General features: G+C 44.7%; 2 protein-coding genes across 4 annotated transcripts in view; both read left to right on the top strand.

Moving 5' to 3' along the window:
• The window catches only part of TARS1 (threonyl-tRNA synthetase 1), a 115,141-nt gene extending 98,298 nt beyond the window's left edge, over nucleotides 1–16,843 (top strand). For all 3 annotated transcript variants that reach the window (XM_078771719.1, XM_068107058.2, XM_068107057.2), the window contains exons 15-19: nucleotides 1,861–1,961; nucleotides 2,194–2,298; nucleotides 6,490–6,562; nucleotides 6,700–6,814; nucleotides 13,640–16,843. In XM_078771719.1, the coding sequence (XP_078627845.1) occupies nucleotides 1,861–1,961; nucleotides 2,194–2,298; nucleotides 6,490–6,562; nucleotides 6,700–6,814; nucleotides 13,640–13,788 (543 nt within the window). In that variant the 3' untranslated portion in view covers nucleotides 13,789–16,843. The remainder of the gene's footprint in view (nucleotides 1–1,860; nucleotides 1,962–2,193; nucleotides 2,299–6,489; nucleotides 6,563–6,699; nucleotides 6,815–13,639) is intronic.
• Nucleotides 16,844–20,484: 3,641 nt separating this feature from the next.
• The window catches only part of KTI12 (KTI12 chromatin associated homolog), a 111,220-nt gene continuing 109,423 nt past the window's right edge, over nucleotides 20,485–22,281 (top strand). The window contains exon 1 of the mRNA XM_068107059.2: nucleotides 20,485–21,104. Within this exon, the coding sequence (XP_067963160.1) occupies nucleotides 20,951–21,104 (154 nt within the window). The 5' untranslated portion in view covers nucleotides 20,485–20,950. The remainder of the gene's footprint in view (nucleotides 21,105–22,281) is intronic.

Raw genomic sequence — 22,281 nt, 5'->3', positions numbered from 1 at the left:
GAAGAAAAGAGAGAGAGAGAGAGACCACTGACCTGCCTGTGATGTGAAAGCAACAGACCTTGTGTATCGGCCTCATCATGGGAGAGGCCAATAGTTTTGAGCTTTCGATGTCACAGAATCCAAGAGAGCAGAGTTGATGCTGGGGCACCAGCCTATAACGGAGAGCAGTAACTCCATGAACTCCATCATTAGAGAGCGGTAACACCAGCCTACAACTCCATTGAGCTGGGACAAAGGCCTTGTAGACCGAGTAGCTCAGATTTTCCAAAGAAAGAGTTGAGTCGACGGAGGATGCCCAATCTGCAGCTGTGTTTGGAGGCCAGCTTTGCTATGTGGTCGGCACAGGAAAGATAACGGCTGATGGTGAGGCTGGGAAGTTCAAGAGACTCGAGGCAATAAGTGGCCAGGTGGGTTTGTTTGAAGATCATTCCTGAGCGATAGGGTGAGATTATCCAGGATTGAATGATATGCTCTATTTATCAGACCAGAGTCTGATGAGAGGGAGATGGAATCCAGACGGATGGAAGGGGCTCATACGTCAGAGACAGATAGATATACAGAGGGATTGGCTACTGTACAACCCAATACGCAGTCATCTGCAAAAAGGAAGAGAGGGTTTTTCAGAGTTTTGGATAGGTCATTTGTCATTTACTGTAGATGAGGAATAAGACTGGGCCCCAAACATTGCTTTGGGGAACTCTGGCCTTCACTGAGAAAGGAGAGGAGAGGGTTCCGTTGATGGTAACACATTGACTGCATGAGTGGAGGAAGTCGTAAAACCAGGAAAGAAGGCCGCCTTATTTGACACAGGCAGAGAACTTGGCAAGCAAAGCAGGATGCCCGACTACAAACAACAACAACAGGCATTTTAAGGCCATTTTCCCTGCAAGAGTGGGGGTTAGCCTTGCGGTCCCCATGACGATGTTCTCCATTTAGCCCTATTTTATGCATCTAGGGCAAAATCGACTGCATCGACAAAATCGCCCGACTGTCGAATGAAAATCCAAAATGTGTCCAGGGAGATGGATCCAACCTCTTGTTTGAGATTGAGGGCCTCCAATCATTGCTGAGAGGAGAGCAGAAGCATGTTCAGAGTTGAATGACTGGGACGGAATCCAAATTGATGCTCAAAGATCAGACTGTTCGAAAACAGGAGAGATTTTACATCTCAAACGATGATGCATTCCATGCCTGCTCTACTTGTAATTGGAAGTGAGCTCACTGGCTTGTTGGTCCAGTCTGTTTTACACCATTCTTGTACACGTGAGTGATATTTGCTGACTTCCATGCAGAGGGGAGCAGGACAGACCAAATCGGGCAGGCAGGGGAAGCAAGAACAGTGGAGCAAGATTTGAGAACATTGCACTTATGCCATCTAGGTTTGTCACCAAAGATGGTCAAGGATGGACAGAAAACTTCGTCTACCTTCTCATGTAACAATGACACAAAGTCCAGTCGATAGTGGATACATCAGGGTAAGATGGGGGACAGAACAGGATGGGTTTGGTACACACTATTTAGAGGTAAAGACAAAGTTAGATTGACAAGTGGACATTCTGCCTTCTCGGGCAGAGTCTCCAGTACAGTTGTTTGAAGTGACGGACGGATGGAAGGGGCTCATACGTCAGAGACAGATTTGACCAAGCGCCACCATGATTTGGAGGAGGGAGACAGGACACACACTTATTCCGCTCCCAACGGAACAAACAAAAGGTCCCCTCAGCTGAGTTTGCTTTCCAAACTGAGAAACCGAGCTGTTTGACTACAATGACATCCCCGCAGGTTTCAGTGTATAGCTGAGTGTTGTTATGATGTGGCAACTCTGTATGTTCCCCTGCTGATTGCTGGCCATTTCTGCAGATTGACATTCAGATTAAAGATGCCATTGGGAGGTACCACCAATGTGCCACCATTCAGCTTGACTTCCAGCTGCCCATCCGTTTCAACCTGAATTACAAGAGGTACAGCAAGAAGCTTCCATTTTATCAATAAATGGATCAATTGATCACTTTTCATGGTGATGTGGTCCATGTGAACAAACCACGTCTTTGGTGGTTTTATTTATTTTGGTAATCGTGGTGGATCGTGAATGACGCACATTTAATTGTGACACGAAAATAGTGACGCAATGACACTTGGTCTGTAATTGCACATCTCTTTGCCGTGGTCCATGACTTAACCCTATCATTTCAGCGGTGATGGCGATGAGAGAAAGCATCCAGTGATCATCCACCGTGCCATTCTGGGTTCTGTGGAGCGAATGATTGCCATTCTCACGGAAAACTATGGTGGAAAGTGGTGAGAACAATATTCCATATGATCAATTCCAGGACGGTTTGGCTGTCGGTGTGGGGCATTGTGCATGTGATACGATGAGTATTTCTCTAAAAGCTGTGTTGTGGGGCATTGTGCATGTGACACGATGTGTATTTCTCTAAAAGCCGTGTTGTGGGACATTGTGCATGTGACACGATGAGTATTTCTCTAAAAGCTGTGTTGTGGGGCATTGTGCATGTGACACGATGTGTATTTCTCTAAAAGCCGTGTTGTGGGACATTGTGCATGTGACACGATGTGTATTTCTCTAAAAGCCGTGTTGTGGGGCATTGTGCATGTGACATGATTAGTATTTCTCTATAAGCCGTGTTGTGGGGCATTGTGCATGTGACACGATTAGTATTTCTCTATAAGCCGTGTTGTGGGGCATTGTGCATGTGACACGATTAGTATTTCTCTATAAGCCGTGTTGTGCATTGTGCATGTGACACGATTAGTATTTCTCTATAAGCCGTGTTGTGGGGCATTGTGCATGTGACACGATTAGTATTTCTCCATAAGCCGTGTTGTCGGGCATTGTGCATGTGACACGATTAGTATTTCTCCATAAGCCGTGTTGTGGGACATTGTGCATGTGACACGATTAGTATTTCTCGATAAGCCATGTTGTGGGGCATTGTGCATGTGACACGATCAGTATTTCTCTTTTAGCCGTGTTGTGGGGCATTGTGCATGTGACACGATTAGTATTTCTCTAAAAGCCGTGTTGTGGGGTATTGTGCATGTGACACGATTAGTATTTCTCTATAAGCCGTGTTGTGGGGCATTGTGCATGTGACATGATGGGTATTTATCTAAAAGCCGTGTTGTGGGAAATTGTGCATGTGACAGGTTGTGACACGATTAGTATTTCTCCATAAGCCATGTTGTGGGGCATTGTGCATGTGACACGATTAGTATTTCTCTATAAGCCATGTTGTGGGGCATTGTGCATGTGACACGATTAGTATTTCTCTATAAGCCGTGTTGTGGGGCATTGTGCATGTGACACGATTAGTATTTCTCTAAAAGCCATGTTGTGGGACATTGTGCATGTGACAGGTTGTGACACGATTAGTATTTCTCTATGAGCTGTGTTGTGGGGCATTGTGCATGTGACACGATTAGTATTTCTCTAAATGCCGTGTTGTGGGACATTGTGCATGTGACACGACGAGTATTTCTCGAAAATCCATGTTGTTGGACATTGTGCATGTGACACGACCATATTATTTCTCTAAAAGCCGTGTTGTGGGGCAGTGTATGTGACACGACGAGTGTTAATCTAAAAGGCGTGTTGTGTGACATTATGCATGTGACACGAGTATTTCTCTAAAAGGCGTGTTGTGGGGCATTGTGCATGTGACACGATTCAAATTTCTCTAAAAGGCGTGTTGTGGGACATTGTGCATGTGACACGATTCGTATTTATCTAAAAGCAGTGTTGTGGGGCATTGTGCATGTGACACGATTCGTATTTCTCTAAAAGGCGTGTTGTGGGACATTGTGCATGCGACACGATTCGTATTTCTCTAAAAGGCGCGTTGTGGGACATTGTGCATGTGACACGATTAGTATTTCTCAAAAAGGCGTGTTGTGGGACATTGTGCATGTGACACGATTCGTATTTCTCTAAAAGGCGTGTTGTGGGGCATTGTGCATGTGACACGATTCGTATTTCTCTAAAAGGCGTGTTGTGGGACATTGTGCATGTGACACGACGAGTATTTCTCTAGAAGGCGTGTTGTGGAGCATTGTGCATGTGACATGATTAGTATTTCTCTAAAATCCGTGTTGTGGGGCATTGTGCATGTGACACGACAAGTATTTCTCTAAAAGGCGTGTTGTGGAGCATTGTGCATGTGACATGATTAGTATTTCTCTAAAAGGCGTGTTGTGGGGCATTGTGCATGTGACACGACGAGTATTTCTCTAAAAGGCGTGTATTGGAGCATTGTGCATGTGACATGATTAGTATTTCTCTAAAATCCGTGTTGTGGGACATTGTGCATGTGACATGATTAGTATTTCTCCATAAGCCATGTTGTGGGGCATTGTGCATGTGACACGATTAGTATTTCTCTATAAGCCATGTTGTGGGGCATTGTGCATGTGACACGATTAGTATTTCTCTATAAGCCGTGTTGTGGGGCATTGTGCATGTGACACGATTAGTATTTCTCTAAAAGCCATGTTGTGGGACATTGTGCATGTGACAGGTTGTGACACGATTAGTATTTCTCTATGAGCTGTGTTGTGGGGCATTGTGCATGTGACACGATTAGTATTTCTCTAAATGCCGTGTTGTGGGACATTGTGCATGTGACACGACGAGTATTTCTCGAAAATCCATGTTGTTGGACATTGTGCATGTGACACGACCATATTATTTCTCTAAAAGCCGTGTTGTGGGGCAGTGTATGTGACACGACGAGTATTAATCTAAAAGGCGTGTTGTGTGACATTATGCATGTGACACGAGTATTTCTCTAAAAGGCGTGTTGTGGGGCATTGTGCATTTGACACGATTCAAATTTCTCTAAAAGGCGTGTTGTGGGACATTGTGCATGTGACACGATTCGTATTTCTCTAAAAGCAGTGTTGTGGGGCATTGTGCATGTGACACGATTCGTATTTCTCTAAAAGGCGTGTTCTGGGACATTGTGCATGCGACACGATTCGTATTTCTCTAAAAGGCGTGTTGTGGGACATTGTGCATGTGACACGATTAGTATTTCTCAAAAAGGCGTGTTGTGGGACATTGTGCATGTGACACGATTCGTATTTCTCTAAAAGGCGTGTTGTGGGGCATTGTGCATGTGACACGATTCGTATTTCTCTAAAAGGCGTGTTGTGGGACATTGTGCATGTGACACGACGAGTATTTCTCTAGAAGGCGTGTTGTGGAGCATTGTGCATGTGACATGATTAGTATTTCTCTAAAATCCGTGTTGTGGGGCATTGTGCATGTGACACGACAAGTATTTCTCTAAAAGGCGTGTTGTGGAGCATTGTGCATGTGACATGATTAGTATTTCTCTAAAAGGCGTGTTGTGGGGCATTGTGCATGTGACACGACGAGTATTTCTCTAAAAGGCGTGTATTGGAGCATTGTGCATGTGACATGATTAGTATTTCTCTAAAATCCGTGTTGTGGGACATTGTGCATGTGACATGATTAGTATTGCTCTAAAAGCCGTGTTGTTGGGCATTGTGCATGTGACACGATTCATATTTCTCTAAAAGGCGTGTTGTGGGACATTGTGCATGTGACACGACAAGTATTTCTCTAAATGCCGTGTTCTGGGACATTGTGCATGTGACACGACGTGTATTTCTCTAAAAGCCATGTTGTGGGGCATTGTGCATGTGACACGATTAGTATTTCTCTAAAAGCCGTGTCATGGGGCATTGTGCATGTGACACGATTAGTATTTCTCTAAAAGCCGTGTCGGGGGACATTGTGCATGTGACACGATTAGTATTTCTCTAAAAGCCGTGTCGTGGGACATTGTGCATGTGACATGATTTGTATTTCTCTAAAATCCGTGTTGTGGGACATTGTGCATGTGACAGATTAGTATTTCTCTAAAAGCCGTGTTGTTGGGCATTGTGCATGTGACACGATTAATATTTCTCTAAAAGGCGTGTTGTGGGACATTGTGCATGTGACACGACGAGTATTTCTCTGAATGCCGTGTTCTGGGACATTGTGCATGTGACACGACGTGTATTTCTCTAAAAGCCATGTTGTGGGGCATTGTGCATGTGACACGATTAGTATTTCTCTAAAAGCCGTGTCGTGGGACATTGTCCATGTGACACGATTAGTATTTCTCTAAAAGCCGTGTTGTGGGGCATTGTGCATGTGACATGATTGGTATTTCTCTAAAAGCCGTGTTGTGGGGCATTGTGCATGTGACACGATTAGTATTTCTCTAAAAGCCGTGTTGTGGGATATTGTGCATGTGACACGACCACGGTATGTCTCTAAAAGCCATGTCATTGTACACTCGTTTCATCGCAATCTCTACTCTTTGTTCAGGAAAAGTTTTTACATGCTAATTGTTCAATTCTTATTTTTCTGTTTTTTGTAAGCCATCTATTGTCACGTCAAGATGTTTGTTGATATTTGCGGCCTCCTCCACATCTCCTGTGTTATCCCTCCGGAAGGCCATTCTGGCTGTCCCCGCGGCAGGTGATGATTGTCCCAGTGGGTCCAAGCTGCGATGAATATGCTAAAATGGTGAGTACTGTGATGTGCCCGTTTGACAAAGCTGATACTTTAATCACTTAGGGAAGGTTTTGCCATTTTGACCAAATGATTTAAATCCCTATTCATGACCTATATGGTCGTTGTATTTTGTTTACATTCGTCTGCAGCTTTGTCAGCAATTCCATGATGCTAATCTGATGGTGGATGTTGAACTGGACCCAGGGCTGACGCTCAACAAGAAGATCCGCAATGCTCAGCTCGCCCAATACAACTTTATTCTGGGTGCGTGTGCCTCGGCCTGTGCGGATTGGGGTCGGGTGTGGCATGCACTATTTAAAATAGGAATTTGCATTTTCCTCTGAAACTACGCACACTATTTCAATGAAACTTTACCACAACCTTCATCACCCGTGATGTACCATAGTTTGTTCACAGCACTACGAAAATCGAAGTCTAAGGTGGTCTACGAGGGGTCAAAGTGGGTCCGGGTTTGACCCCCCAAAATAGGTATTTGCTTTCTTCTCTGAAACTAAACACACGATTTTGATTACACTTCACCACAACGTTCATCACCCGTGATGCACCAAAGTTTTTTTGATGGAATTAAATAAAATGGGGCCCTGAGGGATCTACGGAAGGGTTGCCCCCCAAAATAGATTTATGCTTTTTTCTCAGAAACTCCACACACAATTACGATTAAACTTGACCACAACCATCATCACCCTCGATGTACGAAAGTTTGTTCACTGTATTAAAAAAAAAGAAAAATTGGGGTCGAAGGTACTCTATGGTGGTGGGCAGCGGATGTTGCCCCCAAAATAGTTTTTTGTTTGTTTAAAGTCTTATTACGTTCGTATGATTGTACATGCTGTCCTGTCTTCCAGCAACCATTGAAATGCGTTAAAAAATACCGTGATATGATTTAAAATACCTTTCGTCAGTATTCTATACTGCTTTATTTTACCAGGTGAGCACCCGGTGGTATTGCCCCTATGTTTTTGCTTGTTTAGAATGAACGAAAGGGCAATTTTACACGTTAACAAGAAAAGCAAGGGTGAGTGTGAAATTGAAATAAAAAGAAGAGAACGGAGATATGGCGGGCACGCTGTGGTGTGTGGAGTTGGGAGAAAAGGATTTTGAGAGTGTGGCACATAGTGATGAGTGGAAGGCATGTTTGAGTGGAATATTTTGCCTGCGTCATATATGTAATGTTATGTGCTCCTCCCCAAGCCCCGGTCACGGTGTACCTCCAAGCCCCGAGAGGAGTCACGGCAGAAAGATGTTATTCTGTATGTCAAAGATCAATGGTGAAGCCACACCAGTTGTTACCAACAAACAAATATTGTATTAAGATCACACAAGAATAACAGTACAACAACAATAGTAATCAATTGTACAACCAATATATATTTCCTATGATGGTACCATCAGGTTCGTACAATATAACTCACTGTGCTCGAAGTGAGCGAAAAGAAGAACATTCCCAATGTCTCTATTCCCGGCTTCAAGCCAAAGTCGATTCCGGCTTCAAGCCAAAGTCGATCCGCTCCAGCGATCGTCAGAACGATGTCCAATCGAGACCAGAATCCCGTTCGGATGACAGTCACAGTCCCGCTGCAAAAGCTGCGCAAAGGCGCCCTCCAGGCGACTGGGAAATCCAAAGGCGCCCTCCAGGCGACGGGGAATCACACCCTCGGGTATGGACGTTTCACGGCTCCCAATCGGCGAACTGCAGATTTTCCACTCAAAAGCCACGTCACACACACACACCAGATCCACGTCTGAATGTGGTGACAATGATTAAAGCGAGGCGAAAAACCTTGAGCGAAGCGCAAAGCGCGCGAGTCAAAATGGCCGACGGCCTGTTCTCGAGGCCTAACGGCACTACGCTGATTCTCCTCGGAATCAACCGCAAAACCTGACACGCAGGTTGATCTGTCACAGTGATAACAACTCTGTCGCAGGAATCCCTTTCCCGGGAAACCCAAAGTTCACTCGTGACTCTCGTTCGGCAACGTTCGCTCCAGACCTCAAAGCAACTAGGCTTCTTGTCTGACTCTCTCGCTCCGCCTTCTCTTCCTCCTTTCCCTTATCGTCGTCGTCCGGTTCCGGTTTGATTTAACACATTAACTTTTTTACCTTTTGAAAATAGTAACCTCTATCCCTTAAATAATAATACATGGAATCAAAAATGTTTACAGTGGATGAAAACCACAACAACGGAAGTGACGAATCCGTAACAGTAATCCATCAAGTAGCTAGTGAAGTGCATATCGAGCCATTCTGGTTTATTACCCCTTGCACGCAAAGCGGATTATCCACGGTTAATGTGCGGCCGCCCGTCTGTCTGTAGTTGATGATCGTCAGTTTATGATTGAGGAACAACTTATTTAAATTGAATGTTATACGAGGGGCAGTCAATAAGTAACCTTAAAATATTTTTCACAACTTGTTTATTGCATGCACGTGTGTAACAACTGTTATTTTTCAACATAATTGGTTCACGAGTTATCAAGTGACCACTATGTTCGTCATGTGTGTTTGTCTGTGTGTGTCCGCAGCATAACTACCCAATGATATCATCCGATCTTGATGAAACTTGGGTGGGAGGTTGATATCATGATCGAGTTGTGTCCTGCCTAGAGTGGGCGTATTGCGCCCGCTGTGGGCAGAGCCACGCCAGAAAAAGATGTCTTTTTAGGGGGTAATCGAGTTCAAGCTGCATCTTCTCCGAGGGGTTTGGTGGAATCTGACAGGGGTTTCGATATTTGGTTAGGCCAATGTCACATGTCTAGCCCCACGGAGCTCGATTTGAAAAAAAAATTTTTTATCCCCCCCCCCCCCCCACCCCATTTTATTTATTTATTTATTTTTTGTTTTTTTATTATTATTATTTTTTTTTCATTTCATTTTTCACCGAATTTTCGGTATTGTGGAGCTAACTAACCTCATAACTGATTATACATTATTTTCTATCTCATTTCAAGGTCAGTAACCTTCGTTTTGACATTTCTGGGCCTCGCCTGTCCGTACCAGTCCATCCTTTGTCATTGAATACTGCTCGCTCGTGAACCATCGTCTCCATTTTTTGTTTTTTGAACCAAACCACCAGAACCATTTTTTGGGCTTCGGTGAAGTTTAATGGCGCCACTCTTTGCTTGCCCTCTTCGTTTCTGGCTGAAAGTAGTGGACCCAGCTTTCATCTCCAGTCACGACGCGCTGTAAGAAAGCGTCGCCTTCCATTTCGTAACGTCGCAGAAGTTCTTCAAATGCGTCCACTCGCCGTTCTTTCAGTTTGGGTGTGAGTTGTCTTGGCACCCACCTTGCAGACACTTTGCGGAACCCTAAATACGTTGTGAATGATATGGTGTGCTGAACCATGGTTAATGTTCAATTCGGAAACCACTTCATCCAGCATAATGCGACGGTTTTCCCTTTGCACGCGCTCAACTCCTGCAACCATTTCTGGTGTGCCGGATGTGTGAGGCCGGCCCGAGCGAGCAGCGTCTGCCACACTGGACATTCCACTTTTAAACTTCCTGTCCCAGTCGTACACCTGCTGCCGCGATAAACATGCGTCACCATATTGCATCTTTATTCTGCGATGGATTTCACTGAGATTCACATCCTCACTTCCCCAGAAACGGATGACAGAACATTGCTCCTCTCTGGTGCATGCTTCTAAGGGAGCCGCCATCTTGGAACTGCTCTACTGACGTCATACCCCCAATGTTGCCAGATCTAAAACAAGCAAAACATGACTTACCCATGGATATAACATACGTCGTCTATAACTACACACATTACATTCTCGAAAATATATCGCCATTTTAAAGTTACTTATTGACTGGCCCTCGTATTTTGAACACGAATGAATAGGAAGACATGTTTGTTGTTTTAACGTACCTTGGCTCAGAATTCGTACTGACCGCAAATGCTCAGACAGGAATGAGATGCATTTTCTACTCTGTCTGCCTTTCTGGCAGTCAAACAAAATTGAAAAGTCATTGCAAACAGGAAACTTGCTGTTTTTCAGGATGTCTTAAAGGACACAAACAACAGGCACGAAGAGCGAATGTAACGTGTTAGATAAGGTGATGTAATCGACACTGGGATAATGGAGGTAAAATCTGGAATTAATTTATTTATACGCCTTTAAACCCTTATTAGTCACCTACGGGTTTCACCGGAGGAGAGTTGAGGTTTGCTCTCCGTCTGTCCATCCCACCTGTGGTTTTCCAGACTTTTCCCCATACCCTTTAACATATTAAACTGAAACTTGGTACATGGGTTTATTATGATAACTTACAGAAACTGCAACTTTTTCTGTAGCTTTGCACACCTAAAACAATTTGTCCTTCTCTCCATGGTTCACAATGGCTGAGTGCTTGGAACAAGAACATTCATTGGGACCAGTAGGGGATCAGTCGGGGATATCTATTGCAAAGCAATTCTCCCTCTTGTTTAAATTGAGTTACACACTTATAAACTGTAGAACACAAATTGCCTTCATAATACTTTCAAGAACCATGCAATATATCGATTATATCGCATTGGAGGGTGAATTCTGGTGAAGAAGAGGCCACCACAATGGTTATGTACTGATCAATAAAGCCTTGATCTCTTAAATTGCAACTTAACGTTGTCTTATTACAGTGCATAAGGGTGCTTGGTGTACAAGACTGCTTCAGTAACACTAAACTTCCAGATTTTATTTAACGTTCTTTAAAATCACTATTTTACTAAAAGTTGTGCATAGGAAGGAGGGCCTTGCAGTTTGTGTTGTTTCCCCTTTGCGGATTCGTTCGATTGGGATTTATTTATTGAGGCAAGGTTTGCAGATTGCCGTCAATGCGTTCGAATAATCGCGGGTTGGCAAACTATTTTCCACATTTATTCACCTAATTAACATGGGCAATCAACACAAGAACCACCTCAAACTCTTCAACACCATCATCTCCATCAACTGATCCTTATCGCCATCATCAACATCGCCATCACATTATCGGATCAGGTTTATCATCATTATTACTAAAGATAAGTTTCATGATCTTAATAACTCAGGATAAGCTTGGCGTTGACGTAAGAGGTAAGGTGGCTGGTTTAAGACCTCAGGGTCTTGAGTGTGTGCCCCTGTCGTGCCATTGAAAGTTGATTCAGCCTGTCATCCTTCTGAGGTTGACAAAATGAGTACAGCTTACAGGAACCCCAATATTCCTTCAGGTCGCACAAGATCTGCCTGCAACCCTCTTATGGTTAAACTGCCAAAGTCTAGGCTCTCTGCTCACCTTCACTCTTTCATTCCCCTTTTCTCCCGCCTCTGGAACAAACTCCCCCACTCCCTGTAATCCCACTCCTCCCTCCAGGTCTTTAAAACAGCTGTTCACCACCATCTCTTATCTTCCCCCATCGAAAACCTTGATCTTTTCTACCCCCGGTAATTCACCCCAGAGTCCTTGCAGTGTTCATATGTTTTATTCCTCTCCCACCTCCCCCCAAGTCCTCCCGATGTCCCTGCTCTCAAATGTTGTGTTTGTGTCCTTCCCCCTCTCTCCCCATCTTGTCTGCCGCTCCCCTTGTTTTTTGTGTGTCGGTTTGTCCTTTTGTGTGATTAATGTTAGCTCTTTCACGAGCCTCGATTCAGTATACAAAAAAAAAACAAAAAAAAAAAAAACGGGGAACTGCATCATCGGCAATGCCGCTCTCCCTGCAATAATGCAACCAGCAGCTACAGGCTCCATACGGAATAATAATAACTCAAGAAAATAACCATTTTTATGCCTCTGCCAACAAAGTCGCTGGAGGCCTTATGTTTTTGGGTTGTCCGTCCATCCATGATAGGTTTTCATTGCCGCGATAATTTGAGAACGTCTGAAGGGATCCAAGTCAACCATGGTGCAGGTATGTATAATGAGGTAAAGATGAACTGATTTGATTTTGGGGTCACGAGGTCAAATGTCAGAGGTCATGTAAGTAAAAATGTATGTTGCCCCGACAACTTGTGAACCAGTGATGGGATTTTGAACAAACTTGGGATAAGTATATATGATGCAAAGATGCATTATGGCATAAAGAGGTCAAAGATCAGAGGTCATGCCAGGTAAAAATGTGATAACTAGAGAACAGCTGAAGGGATGTAAATTAAACTTGGTACAAGTATTATAATGATGTAATAATGTGGGCGGAGGCATATTGGTCGACGTCGTGACGTCAAAGTGTGTTCCAGTTACCTATTACCTCCGCCACCAAAAGTGGACAGAGGTTATGTTTTCACCTCTGGTATTTCAAAATGTTGTGGACTGATTTTGACAAAACTTGGTGGATGAGTTGGGTAAGAGACAATACCAAGGTGGAAGTATTTGGTTAAAGTCGAGATGCAGATCCGGCCTATTTTGGCATATAAAATGTATGAGTGGGATTATCTTCTTTTTCAATCTTGTCCACCTCATGCTTCCTCTCCTGTCCCTCCCATTCCTCCCCACACCTCTCTGTCTTGGCCTTCGGCTCTGCTGTTGGTGTCCCTGCCCTTGTCTTTGCTGTTCCTTTTGTCCTGGTGCGTCCTGATCCATCCGTTCAGTGTACTGGTACCAGCTCCTCCAAGAGCCTCGACCATGTATCCCAAAAAAATGGAGTGGTGGAGGCGTGCTCACTACTGAGTGCCATTCCAGTTATAAATGTAAATTGTTACTTATTGATGAATTCTTCAGTTCCCAATTTAATGTTTTACCGTTATGCAATATCCTACAGAAAGTAATGGAACACCTATCTCCAGCTGTTGGAATTTGTCAACACCTGCATCTGATTTGCATAAGCAGAAATATAATTAATCAACTAACACAGTAAATGGTCGTGAAACATTGTCATGACAGTTTCAGAGTAACCTGTCCTCGAGGAAGGATTTTTGGCCATATTGTCGCTGTTCTTGTCTTCCACACTGTTTTCAGCTCGCTGGACAACATACGCATCTTTGTGGAAAAATAATCAAAAGCACTGGCAAATGGAATCAAAAAATTTGAGCCCAGTTTTAAATGTGATTATAAAAACCGTGTGTCGATTTTGAGAAAACGCAACTTGATTTGTCGTTGTTTTTCCGTTGTTTTCTGACAGTTGTTGGAGATAAGGAGAAAGCGAACGAAACGGTGAATGTCCGTACCAGGGACAACAAAGTGCACGGAGAGCGTAGCGTTGAGGCCACAGTCGAACGTCTGCAGGAACTGAAGCGTACCCGTGTCAAGCAGGCTGAGGAAGACTTCTGACCTGGTACTGATCTGAAAACTCTTTAAAACATGACAAGATGCTCATGAACTTGCACACTTTGCCTTGATACTCAGGGGAATTGCTTTTTGATGTTTGGACCAGGTTTTGGTTTGGGACTATCTTGCAGCATTGGATTGTGTTGAGGGCAAAGCCAGCTTTTTGGAGAAGTTCAATTTTCCTTTTGAATTATGGAAACAAATCGATTTTTGGGATAACTTTTACCAAGTGGATGAATGCGCAAGATGTATGAATTATTTGCATTTTGTTCCTGTCTGCATTTGCTACATAATTTGTTAGTCCGGGTTGTGTACATACATGTGATTACATGAGCATATTTTGGCTTGTCCAGACAATTGCATGTACAATGTCTAACTTTCATGAGAAGGATTATCTGCTGCACTGATGGAAGCTTGGGAAATTAAATAAATGGTGATGACGGCACATCGTGATTGTTTTCACAATTTATGAACTTGCTTGAGAATGTTTCAGATGGAAGCTCTTTTTGTACTATTTTTCTGATCCTTTCCATTTGACAACTGCCAACTTGTCTGTTCGGCTCTTGTCTTTGTTCTTGTCTTTGTGTCGTTGACACTATGAAGCTGATTTTGTAAGTCGTGAATGGATGTGAAATGTCTTCGAAAACACAGAAAATCGCCTTTTTTGAAAAGCACGTTACTCATAAAAACATTGCTTCCTCGTTTTTTATGCATCCACCAACGAAGTATGTTTTCGGGTTGTCCTTCCATCCATGATAGGTTTTCGTTACTGTAATAATTTGACAACGGCCAAAGGGAACCAAGTCAAACTTGGTGCAGGTATGTATAATGATGTAATAATTTGGGCGGAGGCATATCGGTCAACGTTGAAGAATGCTGTTGTAGTTTCAGGTCACATCATCTCGATTCTCGAAGAGATGAACTTGTAAAATTGGTCGTGATGTCTGGATGTCGTCCATCCGTTTTGCAAGATGTCGTCCATCCATCCGCCTGAGCAAGACCCTTTTTTGCATTGTTCTGATATTTCTGATAATCAATCGGATTGCATCCAAAGAGTGCAAGGAAGTCGTGATAAATGTTTGAAATTTTCGTCATGTTTTCAAGCCTGTTCTGAACCTCTACACCGTGCCTTCTTGTTGTTGGCATTGTCATCATATTTTAACATCCCACATTAGTTGGGTAAATTAACATATTTGGGGCACAATCTCTTTGGTTGTCATCAAATGTGTTTTTACGGTGTAGCTCATGTAGACCAGCGGCAAGAAGCTCTAAAAATGGACATACCCCTACTTGAGGTATAACAAGTTGAAAGTGGTATCAACCACTTTGGTTGAAAGTGGTACCAAAGTGGTACATACCCCTACTGAAGCTTAGGCTCTAGTTTCCAGAAATGATGTTTTACTTTGCAAAATAGCTGCACAACATGTTCCTTTAATCACTTTTCTGCCCGAAACTCACCCGAAAATAGTACCTCCACGAACCTTCAAATTTTTATTCCAGTGAGGAGAAATCACAATTAAGCCACAGAGGAAGAAGTTGTTTCTTGGGTTTGTTGATCTGGAGAAAGCATTCGATATGGTTCCACGCGAAGTAGTGACATGGGCATTGAGGAAGTTAGGAGTGGAGGAATAGTTGATCAGAGTAGTGATGGAAATGTACAAAAGAGCGTGCACAGCTGTAAGGACAAAGGACGGGAACAGTGGTGAGTTTGAGGTGAAGGTGGGAGTGCATTGGGGGTCGGTACTAAGTCCACTACTATTTGTAGCTGTGATGGAGGTGTTGGCTCGGAACATAAAGGAGGGTTTACCGTGGGAGTTGTTGTATGCAGATGATCTGGTGTTGATTGCGGAAAGTATGGATGGACTGAAAGAGAAGATGAACAAGTGGAAGGAATGTATGGAGACAAAAGGTCTGAAGGTGAATATCGGAAAGACGAAGGTGATGGCAAGTGGTAAAGCATGTGGTGAGGTGGAAAGAACTGGGAAGTGGCCATGTGCTGTGTGCAGGAAGGGTGTCGGAGTGAACTCCATTCAATGTACAATGTGCGCTGAGTGGGTTCATCAAAAATGTCGTGGTCTGAGAGGGTCATTCACTAGTGTGGCAGCTACATTCAAATGTAAGGTGTGCACAGGGAGCTGCAGATGGCGGAAATGTTGAGTTGGATCTTGGAGACGGCGTGAAGCTGGAAGGTGCGAAAACATTTTGCGACCGAGGGGACGTGCTGAATGGAGAAGGTGGATCAGACTCGGCAACGGTTGCTCGAGTGAGATGTGCATGGAAGAAGTTTCGGGAACTGAGTGGCGTGCTGATGAGGAGGGGGGTGTCGTTGAAGCTGAAGGGAAAGGTGTATGCTGCATGTGTGAGAAGTGTTATGATTTATGGGAGCGAGACATGGGTAATGAACGTAGAGCAGCAACGAAGGCTGGAAAGGGTGGAAATGCGAATGGTTCGGTGGATGTACGGAGTATCGTTGAGAGAGAGGAAGACAAATGATGAATTGCGAAAGATGATGGGAATAGAGCCTGTGATTGATGCTGTAAAGAGAAACAGGTTAAGATGGTTTGGTCATGTGTTGAGGAAGGTGAAAGTGACTGGTTGAGAAGAGTGATGGAAATGAATGTGGAAGGAGGTAGAGGATGGGGAAGACCAAGAAAGACTTGGCTAAATATGGTGGAAGAAGAAATGCGGGCAAGGGGGTTAACAAGGGGAGATGCAGAAAATAGGGCAAAATGGAGAAGATTGTCATGGGGACCGCAAGGCTAACCCCCGCTCTCGCAGGGAAAATGGCCTTGAAATGCATGTTGTTGTATACTGCTGTTTTCCTCTCGAAAATACTATGTAGAAGTATTCTGTGGCTGTTTTGGGCCTGCATTGATTAATCAGGGGGTCGGCCATCCCCCAAAAATTACATTTTGGCCCTTTTTCTGATTTTTTTTTTGTTAGTTTCCTTCCTGATTAGCTGTTAATGTGTATAACAATGTGGATGTTGACTTCAAATGGTGCCATTGTTGTCTACCTTCTAGAAAAATCAGCCTTGGAATAAAGCTGCAAACAATTACCATGACTTTCACCTTTTATTTAAAATTTAAAAAATCATTTTGCTATTTTTGCTACTTCCTTGTCACCTGGTTGATTGTTCTGAAACTTTACACATGAATACGAGTCAAGTAGGTCCCTTGACTGCCACTGGTAACATGTAACCAAGTGCTGCCTGCCGCATGGTTGGGTAGTTGGTGCCTAAACTTGACTACACTCATTGGCTTTGCCAGTGGGGAGGGGGACTGTGACACCCTGCAGGACTAAAACAACACCTTTTGAAGGGTGGATGAGATCCCTTAGCGAGCCAACGGCCATCCAGTATGGAGATGGTGTCTCCTAAAAAAAAACACCCATCCGGTGAGATCGGTTTCTTCGGTAGTAGGTTGAAGACCAACCACTCAGGGTAGTACTACCGTTTTGACTTAGGTGCATTAAGGTGGTGCCCAGAACCATCTTACACTCAGGACATCTTACACCCAGAACTTATACTCAGGAACCACCTTCACCTCCTTACATCTTACACATCATCTTACTGTCAGGATTGCTGGTCTTACTTTCTGTCTCACTCAAACTAGAGATACCAGGCCTAGCTTTCATTTCTTTTTTTTTCTTTTTTCTTTTTAAACATCATATTAATCATCAGCACCAACGGATCAGGGAAAAGATGCGTCTGCTCCTCCACGCAGCCGGGAACAGAGTGTGGTGTGCGAATGCCACCGCCAAGAGCGAGCCCGTACTCTTACCGCACACGAGAACTTTTCATCATACACTTTTCATCACACACTTTTCATCATAAACTTTTCATCATAGTTCATACACTTTTCATCATGCATTTTTCATCATGCACTTTTCATCATACACTTTTCATCACGCACTTTTCATCATACACTTTTCATCATACACTTTTCTTCACACACTTTTCATCATGCACTTTTCATCACGCACTTTTCATCGTGCACTTTTCATCATACACTTTTCATCACACACTTTTCATCACACACTTTTCATCACACACTTTTCATCATGCACTTTTCATCGCGCACTTTTCATCATACACTTTTCATCACACACTTTTCATCACACACTTTTCATCACACACTTTTCATCACACACTTTTCATCATGCACTTTTCATCACGCACTTTTTATCACACTTTCATCGCGCACGTTTCATCGCGCACTTTTCATCGCGTACTTTTCATCGCGCACTTTTCATCGCGCACTTTTCATCGCGCACTTTTCATCGCGCACTTTTCATCGCGCACTTTTCATCACGCACTTTTCATCGCGCACTTTTCATCGCGCACTTTTCATCGCGCACTTTTCATCGCGCACTTTTCATCGCGCACTTTTCATCACGCACGTTTCAGCGCGCACTTTTCGTCGCGCGCTTTTCGTCGCGCACTTTTCGTCACGCACTTTTCGTCGCGCACTTTTCATCACGCACTTTTCATCACACTTTCATCACGCACGTTTCAGCGCGCACTTTTCATCACGCACTTTTCATCACGCACTTTTCAACATGCACTTTTCATCACGCACGTTTCATCGCGCACGTTTCATCGTGCACTTTTCATCGCGCACTTTTCAGCGCGCACTTTTCATCGCGCACTTTTCATCGCGCACTTTTCATCACGCACTTTTCATAACACTTTCATCACGCACTTTTCATCACGCACTTTTCATCATGTACTTTTCATCACGTACTTTTCTTACTCATTTTCACTCAACTTTACATTCTCTCTCTTATTTGTCTTTATGCAGTTCTTGTATTTGAGGCCTGGCCTCGATGAGGACTGTGTATTCTGTGGCTTTGGCCTTCCACATAAAAAAGGACCCTCCCAGGCACAATTAGTCAGTCTTAGATTTTTCCACATCAGTTCAGGAGGCCTCCCAGGGGGTCAGGGTGGTCCCCTCCAAATCAGCGGAGGTGTGAACTCCAACCTCAAGAGATGGCTGCCAGCCCACTTGGGCCTATTTGTTGTTGTGTTGCTATGGATCTGGTCCAAAGGGTAAATGAGGCACAGTTTATAATCGTTAGGTCATAGTACATGTCGGAATAAACATATTCTGTGAGGGCGGTTTTCAAATTATATTATTTTTTTAGGATCTAAAGGTCGCCGTGGACCTGCCATACACATGTCACATGCATGGATATCTGAGAGAAGACAAACAGTCACTGAGCTTGGAGTCTGGATACCAGTGTGACTGATGCTGACGCTTGCCGGGGAACTCGGTACCAACGCCACATTTCCTACCACACAGCGGGGCATTCCCTCGGGAGGAAATTCCCACCCATGGATGACAACCTGTGATGATTTTCCATGCTTTTATCCTTTTGAATCCTGAACAATAAGCAAGGAATGTGCCATTTTATGAAGTCTCAGGTATGATTGGGGTGGGGTTTGAAGGTTTTGAAAAGTCATGCCACCTCTTCTTTTTCTCCAAAAGAGGCAAAGATGGTGGTGCGCGGTTGTGCAAACAGGAGTGTGCGCGGTTGTGCAAACAGGGGTGTGCGCGGTTGTGCAAACAGGAGTGTGCACATGCGCGTTTTAACATTGACATAATCTGCTCTGCCACCATGATTCGGTGTCATTGATGTACAGCGTTGTCGGCCTACTTTTGCTCAGACAACATGATTTTTTTTTGTGTGTTTTCGAGGCTCGTGCAAGAGCTTGTACTGGTACACTAAACGGATCAGGACAAAATGAACAGAGAGAGGAGGTAAACAACAACAACAGCAGAGTTGATTGCCATCTTGCTATCTTGCCTTGTCTTGCTATCTTGTCTTGTTGTCTTGCTATCTTGTCTTGCTGTCTTATCTTGTCTTGTTGTCTTGCTATCTTGTCTTGCTGTCTTATCTTGTTGTCTAGCTATCTTGTCTTGTTAGCTTGTTTTGTCTTGCTGTGTTGTCTTGCCTTGCCGTCTTGTCTTGTCTTATCTTGTCTTGTTATCTTGTCTTGCTGTCTTGTCTTGCTGTCTTGTCTTGTTTTGTCTTGCTGTCTTGTCTTGCTATCTTGTCTTGTCTTGCTATCTTGTTTTGTCTTGCTGTTTTGTCTTGCTGTCTTGTCTTGCTGTCTTGACTTGTCTTGCTGTCTTGTCTTGCTGTCTTGTGTTGTCTTGATGTCCTGTCTTGTCTCGTCTTGTCTTGATGTCTTGACTTGATGTCTTGTCTTGATGTCTTGTCTTGTCTTGTCTTGATGTCTTGTCTTGTCTTCTTATAAAACGGCTCCACGAAAATAACCCGGATTGTTCACATCACCAACCCCCATCACCGCTCATCCACATGTTAACCTGTTGTACGTGGCCAATCAATCTTTTCTAATCCATCAAGGTGTAAACATCAGATAATTCGCTGCATCAAAGGAGGCGCAAAGCGCAGGTGATCGGTTGGGAATGGCGCTGCTTTTTCTTCCTCTGTACTCCAATATGGCCGCGGACTCGTGTTTGTGATCAAATGAATGACGTCACTAAATGCACTACAACACTCGCGTTATCCTGCGGCACGTGACCGACTGTTATGCGTTCGCTCTTATCTTTGTTGTTCAATTAATATTATTATTTCTTTATTAAATTTAATATGCAACTTGAGGATCAAATTTACCGAAAGTGCAGACGCGCGTATTGCCTTGTGATTGGCTGTTGCAATCACTTCCGGTTCAGGAACGCTTCCGATGAATTCACCATGTATGAAGCTGATCATCACCGTTGTATCCCTACACCGTGACCGCGGTTTTATTTAGGATTTCCGGAAGTCACGGCCCAGCTCGGATGGCGCTGGGGTGAATCGGGCCTGTATCGGGAAGAGTCAATAAATCGGGGAATACCTTACTCATGGTCGTTCGTCCTCACCACGTTTTAAATATTGATTCTAAAATAGGAGAGCAGCTCCGCTCCATGGAGTGCGCTGTGATTCGGCCTGGATTCGGAGTTTTCGGACCGCCGACCTCGCACATTCCGACCTGGTGTGACCGGAAGACACGTGACCCAAGGGCTTGTTCCGGGGCCGCTTCCTGGTTTTCTGTCACGTGTGTTGTCCTCGTACACGGCGATGTGAAGGTGCCGCGTCCGAGTCGGTGCTGTGATGGTGCCACTGGTTCTGTGACGGTGCCGCTGGTTCTGTGACGATGCCGCTGGTGCTGATGTGCGGGTTCCCGAGTAGCGGCAAATCCCGTCGGGCCCGTGAACTGTGCTCGTGGTTGCAGCGGAATGGCGGACGGGACGCGCTGCTCTTGTGGGACGAGGAGTTCATGGCGCAAGATAAAAACACCGTGTTCGAGGGTGAGTGAAGGACGGGATAATGTTAATGGGATATGGGGTGTTCGTGGGATAATGGGGTGTTCGTGGCATAATGGGGTGTTCGTGGGATATGGGGTGTTCGTTGGATGAGGGTGTTCGTGGGATAATGGGGTGTTCGTGGGATAATGGGGTGTTCGTGGCATAATGGGGTGTTCGTGGGATGAGGGTGTTCATGGGATATGGGGTGTTCGTGGTATGAGGGTGTTTGTGGTATGAGGGTGTTCGTGGTATGAGGGTGTTCGTGGGATAATGGTGTTTGTGGGATGAGGGTGTTCGTGGGATGAGGGTGTTCGTGGGATGAGGGTGTTCGTGGGATAATGGTGTTCATGGGATATGGGGTGTTCGTGGGATATGGGGTGTTCGTGGGATAATGGTGTTCATGGGATGAGGGTGTTCGTGGGACAATGGGGTGTTCGTGGGACAATGGGGTCTTCGTGGGACAAGGGGGTCTTCGTGGGACAAGGGGGTCTTCGTGGGGAAAGGGGGTCTTCGTGGGATAAGGGGGTCTTCGTGGGATAAGGGGGTCTTCGTGGGATAAGGGGGTCTTCGTGGGATAAGGGGGTCTTCGTGGGATAAGGGGGTCTTCGTGGGATACGGGGGTCTTCGTGGGATAAGGGGGTCTTCGTGGGATAACGGGGTCTTCGTGGGATAACGGGGTCTTCGTGGGATAACGGGGTTCTTCGTGGGATAAGGGGGTCTTCGTGGGATAAGGGGGTCTTCGTGGGATACGGGGGTCTTCGTGGGATAAGGGGGTCTTCGTGGGATAAGGGGGTCTTCGTGGGATAAGGGGGTCTTCGTGGGATAAGGGGGTCTTCGTGGGATAAGGGGGTCTTCGTGGGATAAGGGGGTCTTCGTGGGATAAGTGGGTCTTCGTGGGATAACGGGGTCTTCGTGGGATAACGGGGTCTTCGTGGGATAACGGGGTTCTTCGTGGGATAAGGGGGTCTTCGTGGGATAAGGGGGTCTTCGTGGGATAAGGGGGTCTTCGTGGGATAAGGGGGTCTTCGTGGGATAAGGGGGTCTTCGTGGGATAAGGCGGTGTTCGTGGGATGAGGGTGTTCGTGGGATGAGGGTGTTAATGGGATTTTTTTTTTTTTTTTTTTTTTGTATACTGAATCGAGGCTCGTGAAAGAGCTAACACTTATTTCACAAACAAATC

Source organism: Myxine glutinosa, chromosome 2 (genome assembly GCF_964187855.1).
Source record: "Myxine glutinosa chromosome 2, kmMyxGlut1.1, whole genome shotgun sequence".
Classification (NCBI taxonomy): Eukaryota; Metazoa; Chordata; class Myxini; order Myxiniformes; family Myxinidae; genus Myxine; species Myxine glutinosa.
This window is presented reverse-complemented; position numbering and strand designations above follow the sequence as displayed.